The sequence below is a fragment of the Abramis brama genome, assembly GCF_963993115.1.
Source record: "Abramis brama genome assembly, chromosome: 2".
In the NCBI taxonomy this organism is placed as follows: domain Eukaryota; kingdom Metazoa; phylum Chordata; class Actinopteri; order Cypriniformes; family Leuciscidae; genus Abramis; species Abramis brama.
Window position 1 is genome coordinate 66,221,072 of NC_139964.1, and position 9,944 is coordinate 66,231,015.

Here is a 9,944-nt window from a genome sequence, read left to right on the forward strand (position 1 = left end):
TTAATGGCCAGTGCAGTGGCTGGGATATACGTAAACGTTAACATCCGTCGCCATGATGTTTGGAATGATTTATCGCGAGAGGAAAAAATTCTGTTTTAGTCGCATAACATCGGTTAGAAACGCCGTCATTTCGCAATAGTTTTTTGTCGACATTTAGACAAAAAAAACAAAAAAAGAAAAAAAAAAAAAAATCGCAAAAGTTTTGCGCAAATCTGTAATGGAAACGCGCCTACTGATGTAGAGAATAACTCTGCAGAGCTTTTCATGTTCAAACAGCAACATGTGTACTTGGCAAAATGAGCATTATCAATATTAGCTTTTGCCTAGTCATGAAATAATTTGTCAGGGTAAAATCAATTTATTATTTTGAAAGACGCTTGTTTTTACCTTAGAGAAAGGGTAAAAACATGCGTCACACAATCAAGCAGAGGTTCTCTTGTATTTTCGGTGAAGTTCATTTCACATTGAACCTTCCTCCTTTCTGCCACAAGAGGGCATGAAAGATCATGAACCCAGCCCAACCCCCAACCTACAGACTCGAGACAGACAACAGCTCTGTTACATGCCTCGTCTAGATTATACACTAATTATAACTTTTATGATTATAACACTACACCAAGGAGATCGAAAGAGAAGAAGAAAAGCAGTGTGAAGATGTTCTTCAGATGTTCTCATATTCTCTGGATCTTGATCATCTGCGAAGCCGTTTCAGGTATTATAATAGTTCAGACTTTAGTACAAATATATAACTGCTGTGTTGGTAATGATATCAGAAAGTTATTTCTGGCCATCGGGCATACCGGGCATCCCGGTGGGCCGACGTGCTTTTTGGGCCGATACATCTTATACTCGTAGCCTACATAATCTTTATTATTATTATTATTATTTATTTTTTTTTTTTAACGGCCCATAAAATTTGTACATCGGCGGCCCATTCGTTTTGTTTTGCTTAATTGGCGGAGCTGGGTTTGTGCTGGTGTAATGCATTGGTCAAAAAAAGTCAGTGTTAGTTTTTTTTTCTTCTGACAGACCAGCCCATGAAACACGTAGATCAGCGGCCCATTGGTTCTTTTCTTGATTGACACTGGGCTGGCCCAATCACAACTTTAAACGAGTGAGCGAGCGTGCAGCAGTGTCAGTGTGTATGTCAAAATAGTCAGCGAGAAGAAACGCAAGGAGTGTGCAGAGAAATAGCGTCAAAAAATAGAACCAGGCCCTTAAAGCAGACGCTTTATGTGTCAAAATATATGTTTTCTGACCTTCATCAGCGGAGCCAAAGTCTCAAAAGCTCAATAAAATGGGTTGAACCTGACATGGTCTGCCATACTTTTTATTCGTGTTTTTTTTCCCTGTTAACTTTAACCCTAAGAACCAATAATTGGAGGGTCTGCTCTGCCAGAAATATCGCGAATTTTTTTTGTGGCCATTTTAGTGTATGCACCCCTTATTTTTTATCTGAAAAATGTGAAAAATTATTTTTTTCCTGAAATCCTCAGTGGGTTGGGTAGGCTGTCAATAAATGCATTCCAGATACACAGAACACATGTGCTGACAACATCCACTGAAATTATAACTCTTAAAACACATTTCTACATGATTTTGCATCAATTTAATGCAAAAAAAAAAAATAGGCGTTTTCTCACTTTTTTCCAATATTTTCATCTTTACTTCATTGGCAATCAACTTTTCACCCAAGTTTTGACATCAGTCAATATGTCATTCTTTTCACCAAACAGAATACTCATTCCACAGAAAAAATAAATAAAAATCCAACCAAAATCAATGGAATCAAATCAATCGTGCTGCCATAGCAACCAGAGCTATGAACCAGAGCCGTCTGATAGTAACCAAAGCGACAGACGCGGACAACTGTGTAGTTCGCAATGTCTATCTGCACGCTGTTGTTGTTTCGTTCAAACATTATGGACCATGGCAAACAGACTTCGGATAAAAAAGGAGAACTAAAACGAGAATCAATATCAGCGCGGTGTTTTCGAGATGCCGAGAGCTCCCATAGACAGTAAATAAACGAGAGCGCCACGTCCGAGATTTCGACCGCTCCTACATGTACTTTATTAAACAGGTGAGCACATTTACATGAAACTAATCAATGTTTTATAGTTCAACAATGATAAAATGTCAGAATATGATCTGTATGTTATTCTAATGTTGATCTAGCTTACTGCTAGTCTCATACAGACAGACTAACACATACATTTCAACACATTCAAATGCAGTTTAGTGTGATAGTGTAATGTTAGACCAAGTGAAACAGTGCTGCGTTACCTCACAAGTTTAATTTGTCTAATAAACTGACCTGTGAGTAGTAATTCTGCACTTGCGTGTAGTTCGGTAGAATGTAATGTCCATATTCCTTTTATATCCGCGGGACTCGCGTCGCGTGTGGAGCTGATAGCCGACCTTCTTCATATCACAGTCATGATAAAAACATTGATGTATTCACTCATCCATAAACATTATTAGATCGGTCGGCTTGACGTTGACGACAAGATCCATAATTCTTAGCAAATGTTGTGTCATCAATCTACGCCTTTGTTATTGTAAATAGGTTAGCGACCCCTAGTGGTGAAAAATGCCATACTGTACGTTTAAAAGGAAAACTAAAGTGTTTTTTTTTTTCGGCTGAGAAAAAACTGAGATTAACAATCACAATCAATGAACGCAAACCTCCCTGTTCAAATAAATCATAAATCTCATATCCCATTTTATCTTCATTTACATGTATTGTCTCTACTTAACTAAATGTATATACCGTATTTTCCGCACTATAAGGCGCACCGTATTATAAGGCGCACCTTCAATGAATGGCCTATTTTAGAACTGTTTTCATATATAGGGCGCACCGGATTATAAGGCGCATAGAATAGAAGATACTGCAGTCAAACGTTTGACTGGGTTTGCGTTGTGCAGTGGTCACCAACCTTTTCAAGCCTAAGATCACATCCAAAGTCCAAATGTAAACCAAGATCTAGGCCTACCACTTGCAAAAAATTATGAAAAAACAAGTGGCTGAGCTGTAAAACCTTGTTACTCGACACGTCCGCATGAGCGCGAAGGTAATAAAAAAACTAATATCCGTCTGCTCGGGCAGATTAGGCTCAAAGTCGTGCATCTTCGGATGCGGAGGCGCGCGCGGCAAAAATGACGTCATTGTAACAGCGCGCGCGCCTCCGCATCCGAAGATGCACGACTTTGCCCGAGCAGACGGATATTAGTACATCTCACCACACCGGCACCCAGTTTGCGCGTCTAAATCAGTTGTATGGTCTGGTGTTCAGTCTAAAACAAAACAGTTGCGTCAAGTATAAATGCCTCGTCTGTTTGGGGAGGTGCGCGCGCAGTCAGCGGAGGCTCGCGCTCCGGTGCCAGGCGAAAGTATAAACAAAGTTTAAGTCAGCGGTTGTTTTACAGACTTTAATATAAGGCGCCAGATCCATATATAAGGCGCTCCGGATTATAAGGCGCACTGTCGTTTTTTGAAAAAATTAAAGGCTTTTAAGTGCGCCTTATAGTGCGGAAAATACGGTAATGTTGAACACTGCTCTCTTCTGTGCTTCAAGTTGTATTGGTAAAAGATAATCAGCAATATCCTGCCATTGACGCTTTCTGGTTAGTGTGAGATGCATTTTGGGATACCTGGCTGTCTCTCAAGTCCGCACAAGTCATCCTCGATGCATCCTCAATAAAAGAGGCGGATCAAGAACACATCCGGGGATTTGAACTGTACTTGGCTAGATGTGAACTTTGAATTGAAAGCAGTACTTGGGCAGCGACTGATGACGTTTCACAGGAACACAAGAACGCACATTGAGAAATGGCCTACTAACTAACTCAACCAGGCCCCGCCCCTTTATTCTGCATATGAATTATTAAAATGAGGAATATTGTGATGCGTTTGTTCCCGGAAGAAAACTCAAGACTACAATGGAGGCATTTCAGGGAGTTCAGAAACACTGACACTAGGCACGTTTCCATTACCCTTCAAATTGAGCAAATTGAAATTGCGATTTGAATATACGCCCAATGGAAACACGTCAATTTCGCAAAAACTCCCATTTATTGCAAAAAAGTTTTTGTGCTCGCATGAGGTGGATTTTCAGGCAATTAGAAAAATAAATATTTCGCAAAACTGCAATTTTTGCGCATTTACAGGTCACCTGACGTAGATGACGCGGTGTGTTTGGACAGAATAGCCTACGAGACAGAGTTATTTATTAAATTCATAAAAGACAAAAGAATTACAGGAATACTGGATTCTAAACCTCAAAGAAATGCCACAATCAAGACCTCGCAGAAATGAGTGAGAAACACCCAGAAACACCAGCCGTAAGGGTCTTTCCTTACCATTAATGCTTGGATAACACACTTACGTCTCCTTAGATTAATGGCCAGTGCAGTGGCTGGGATATACGTAAACGTTAACATCCGTCGCCATGATGTTTGGAATGATTTATCGCGAGAGGAAAAAATTCTGTTTTAGTCGCATAACATCGGTTAGAAACGCCGTCATTTCGCAATAGTTTTTTGTCGACATTTAGACAAAAAAAACAAAAAAAGAAAAAAAAAAAAAAATCGCAAAAGTTTTGCGCAAATCTGTAATGGAAACGCGCCTACTGATGTAGAGAATAACTCTGCAGAGCTTTTCATGTTCAAACAGCAACATGTGTACTTGGCAAAATGAGCATTATCAATATTAGCTTTTGCCTAGTCATGAAATAATTTGTCAGGGTAAAATCAATTTATTATTTTGAAAGACGCTTGTTTTTACCTTAGAGAAAGGGTAAAAACATGCGTCACACAATCAAGCAGAGGTTCTCTTGTATTTTCGGTGAAGTTCATTTCACATTGAACCTTCCTCCTTTCTGCCACAAGAGGGCATGAAAGATCATGAACCCAGCCCAACCCCCAACCTACAGACTCGAGACAGACAACAGCTCTGTTACATGCCTCGTCTAGATTATACACTAATTATAACTTTTATGATTATAACACTACACCAAGGAGATCGAAAGAGAAGAAGAAAAGCAGTGTGAAGATGTTCTTCAGATGTTCTCATATTCTCTGGATCTTGATCATCTGCGAAGCCGTTTCAGGTATTATAATAGTTCAGACTTTAGTACAAATATATAACTGCTGTGTTGGTAATGATATCAGAAAGTTATTTCTGGCCATCGGGCATACCGGGCATCCCGGTGGGCCGACGTGCTTTTTGGGCCGATACATCTTATACTCGTAGCCTACATAATCTTTATTATTATTATTATTATTTATTTTTTTTTTTTAACGGCCCATAAAATTTGTACATCGGCGGCCCATTCGTTTTGTTTTGCTTAATTGGCGGAGCTGGGTTTGTGCTGGTGTAATGCATTGGTCAAAAAAAGTCAGTGTTAGTTTTTTTTTCTTCTGACAGACCAGCCCATGAAACACGTAGATCAGCGGCCCATTGGTTCTTTTCTTGATTGACACTGGGCTGGCCCAATCACAACTTTAAACGAGTGAGCGAGCGTGCAGCAGTGTCAGTGTGTATGTCAAAATAGTCAGCGAGAAGAAACGCAAGGAGTGTGCAGAGAAATAGCGTCAAAAAATAGAACCAGGCCCTTAAAGCAGACGCTTTATGTGTCAAAATATATGTTTTCTGACCTTCATCAGCGGAGCCAAAGTCTCAAAAGCTCAATAAAATGGGTTGAACCTGACATGGTCTGCCATACTTTTTATTCGTGTTTTTTTTCCCTGTTAACTTTAACCCTAAGAACCAATAATTGGAGGGTCTGCTCTGCCAGAAATATCGCGAATTTTTTTTGTGGCCATTTTAGTGTATGCACCCCTTATTTTTTATCTGAAAAATGTGAAAAATTATTTTTTTCCTGAAATCCTCAGTGGGTTGGGTAGGCTGTCAATAAATGCATTCCAGATACACAGAACACATGTGCTGACAACATCCACTGAAATTATAACTCTTAAAACACATTTCTACATGATTTTGCATCAATTTAATGCAAAAAAAAAAAATAGGCGTTTTCTCACTTTTTTCCAATATTTTCATCTTTACTTCATTGGCAATCAACTTTTCACCCAAGTTTTGACATCAGTCAATATGTCATTCTTTTCACCAAACAGAATACTCATTCCACAGAAAAAATAAATAAAAATCCAACCAAAATCAATGGATCTGTGATGATTTCACTACTAGTTGATCAACAGGCTCAGAACCTCAATAGAATTTTAGGCTACTCTCAAAATTCCGAAAGACATACTGGATATTTAACTGGATATATGGTTTTTAATGTCCACATTATTAAACATCATGGCCTAGGCATCTTTTTAATTTCAACATAACCCTGTTCTCCCAATGGAAATGTGTCACACAAGAAATATAATACAGCAAAATGACTTTCATTATTTTATTGCCTCAGATGACAACTATTACAACTTTAACGAAACAAAATAATTTAACATAACTTAATTAACAGGTCCCTGTGAGGTGGGATAATCAGGAGGGTGGCACACTGAAGATACTGCTCTGGGGACAGACCTTCACCCTCACCACCTGAGGAGACAGCAAACAAGACCGGAAGGGTGGGTTATACAGCAGCACGTTAAAAGATGCACCCCTCTGCGCATCTCGCCAAAGGTGTAATAGGAAGGCATCTTCAGTTGGTGGAAGGCGACGCATGTCTCCTTTGATGCTCACAAAGAGATGGGCTTGCAGTGCATCTAGAGTACCACCAAAGTCACTCCTGTCAAAGAGTGACACCATATATCGCCGTGCTGCTGTTATAACCTCTTCCTGAACATCCAGGCTTACCTCAGGGTCACTGTACCTGCACAGCGGCAGAATGTCTGTCAGGTGTTTAATAGCAGTTGTGTAGGCCCGCCTTTGTCCTCTTCTGTACAGATAGCTCACTATGTCACATCCGGTAAGTATGTAGGTGCTGAGGAGAAGGGATGTAAGATCTGAAGCTGCAACATCATACTTGCCCGCCAGAGCTTCTGTGATGGCATGAACAGGTAGGAAGATATCCATCGTCTTCACCCACAGCTCCTGCAGCCCATCCATGTGTGTGATGTAGTACATGCACATCATGATCACATCTGTGTCAGTTGCCACCATTACAGCCTGTTTGTGGTGCAGAATTTGTACTGAGTTTCCTGGTATCTGCCTCCTCATGTTTCTCACAGGAAAGTTCTGGAAGCTCAACCTGACAATCCACTGACAAGAGGACAGTGCGACCAGGATCACAAAAGATTCCACCAAGAATAAGTGTGCATCCTGCAGGAAGTGACTTGTTCTGAGCTGCCCATGCTTCCCCCATGTAGTTCAACAGATTAGCTTTATTCAGTGGATTGTGAATGAAGCCTTTCCATTCAAGTATAGGGAGAATATCATGTGGCTTGTACTCCTTCATTTTGCTGGGGCAGGTCTTCATCCTCTTCTCTCGTTCCTCACCTTTCAGACTTTCAGCAAGGGAGACATCATATCGATCACCAACAAAGTGGATGCAGTCACACTTGTCTGGGAGGATTCCAAGGAGCTGCCTCAGGTACTTTCCTTGCAGTTCATGGAAGGTGCTGCTCCCAAGATGTTGGTAACGCTGAATGAACGCCATGGCATCTACTACCATTACAACAGGCTTGTCAGACGGCGGTAGTTTGTCCACTTCCCCCCATGAGCTGCCAAGGGCTATCTTGATTGCAGCAAGGTAGTCTGCCTTGTTTCCTTTACGCATTGCATAACTTTGGTCAAGGGCCGGATCTGGCTCAAACAGGGAGGCTGGGCAACTTGTCCATTCATGGACAGACACTTCCACCTTCCTGTCTTCCTCTAAGTCCTGAACAAAGTATAGGTTCCGCACAACTGCACTCTCCTCCTCATTTACCTTTTTGGCTTTGAATGCCATGGACATTGACTTCTTTGGCTTTGCTGCAAAGTTTGAAAGTTTAATTTGGGCTACTTTCTAACTGTCTGTTCTTCTTGCTGCAGCCAGTGCCTCCAGTTCTTTTTCACAAGCGCAGATCAAGTCAGCAGATGTGGCTTTGTGGCCTGTTGAAATGTTGATCAGCTCCTGTTCTTCACATGTGAAAGGATTGATCATCTGGTTGTTGATGATACCTGTTATTTTCCTTACACCTTCTGCTTCCTTTGCACCTTGGCTGTCCTTGTCCTTGTGGTGTTTGGTGTCATCTGCATCCAGGTGTGCCATAGCCTTTGTCTGCTCTGACACAGCTGTCAGAACTGGAAGAGCTTTCAAGTATTTCTCCATAGCCGCTGGCTGCTGACTGATGCCAGTGAAGAGTTTTGTCTTGGCATCACGGTTGTAGGTTTTTTCAAGTGCCATGTCTGTCCAGACACCATTGAACCATCCTTCTGTTTGACGTACAGTGAACTTCCCATCCTTGAATTCCCTATAGACGTTTGGTGCCAGTGTAGGCAAGCTTCTCATAGCTTCTAGGTAGTGGGGCAGGCAGGATACATACTTGTAGTGGAGAGCAGCTACAAGGTATGGTAACATCTTTTCCACTTCAGCCAGGTGTTCCACCCACAGACCTGCACGCTTAACATGGATGAACCGTCTAAGAATCATCACCATATCCATGTACATTAGCCATAGCTCTGTGGTAGGTGAGGTACGTGCTTCATCAAACTCAGCCATTAAACATGTCAGCTTTTTCAGTTGGTCAAGTCAAGTCATCTTCATTTATATAGTGCTTTTAACAATGTAGATTGTTTCAAAGCAGCTTTACAGAGAGGTAACATAGATTGTTTTGGCTTTATAGCGGTTCTTTAATAAAGTTATTTTCCAGCTAAAGTTATTTTTGATTGATTCGCTTCCATCACCAACGGTCATTTGTTATTAAATTTGGGGCCGCTAAGACGACACCATTCTCTCTACACAGACTTTAAACACGAACCTGTGATAAACGCTGATGGCGTTCACATGCACATTAGGAACTGGTTCTATAGTTATGTGCGTTTGAATATATGTGCGCAGGTTTGCTTATAAATTCTTTCCTTATAAATTTTGATACAGAATTTTATTTTATTTTGTTACTTTCTTGGTAGGTACGTGAAACGAATTTTCTCGACACCGCTTTATCTGTAGAGTGGTAAAGGGATCCTCCATAGGGAGAGACTAGTTGGCACTTCAGCACTGCGTTGTCATCGGGTCCAGGCGAAGGTCCTTCGTCAGATCTGGATCCGGCAGTTGCATTAGCACACTCATAAGTTGCCTTCTCTACATCCTCTTCTGACAGGGCATCTAGAAGTAGCTGGACATTGTTTCTAAGCACACACACGTACTCCAGGTCTGGCAAATGCTTCCCATAGTGTGGGCATGCAGCATTGCATAGTAGTCTTTCCCACTGATGATTTTGTTTGCTGTTCCAGACAGACATCAGCTTCGACCATGTTGTCTTCGATTCCAGTGGACTGCATCAAATGCCCAATGGCTCCAAGGAAATTCTGAGCAATATGGAAGCAACCCATGCGCAAGATAAGTTTGGCATACTTCTCTTTGTTCTTCTTTTGCAGACTCAGAACCACCTTATAGATTGCTTGGTCACATGTGATGTTGGCATACTCTTGACCATGTTTTCTCGACACATCCATGCAGTACTGAACAGACTGTTCAACCACATCTGGGTTTGTTGGTGACTTTGGGAAGAAGGGACCATAGCTGATCAAAGTTGCAGGGATGGTATCTGGGATGAGAAATGCTTGGAAAGAACTCCTTGTTGGAGCAGCACAACGTGGTCAAGAGGTTCTCCTAGACACACTCTCCTAGACAACTAACCGTTGGTGTGGGGCAAGGTTATTTTCTTAAACGAAAACTGAAACTAAGACTAAAACTATTGGTCAAAAAACATTTTCGTAAACTGAAATAAAATTAGAAATTCATAATAAATGAAAAACTAAAACTAAACGA

General features: G+C 41.1%; 1 protein-coding gene across 1 annotated transcript in view; it reads left to right on the plus strand.

Moving 5' to 3' along the window:
- The first annotated feature begins 611 nt into the window (after positions 1–611).
- Positions 612–9,944, plus strand: part of LOC311075128 (F-actin-monooxygenase mical1-like) — a 146,567-nt gene continuing 137,234 nt past the window's right edge. The window contains exons 1-2 of the mRNA XM_084102292.1: positions 612–712; positions 5,023–5,114. Coding sequence (XP_083958418.1) covers positions 666–712; positions 5,023–5,114 — 139 coding nt within the window. The 5' untranslated portion in view covers positions 612–665. The remainder of the gene's footprint in view (positions 713–5,022; positions 5,115–9,944) is intronic.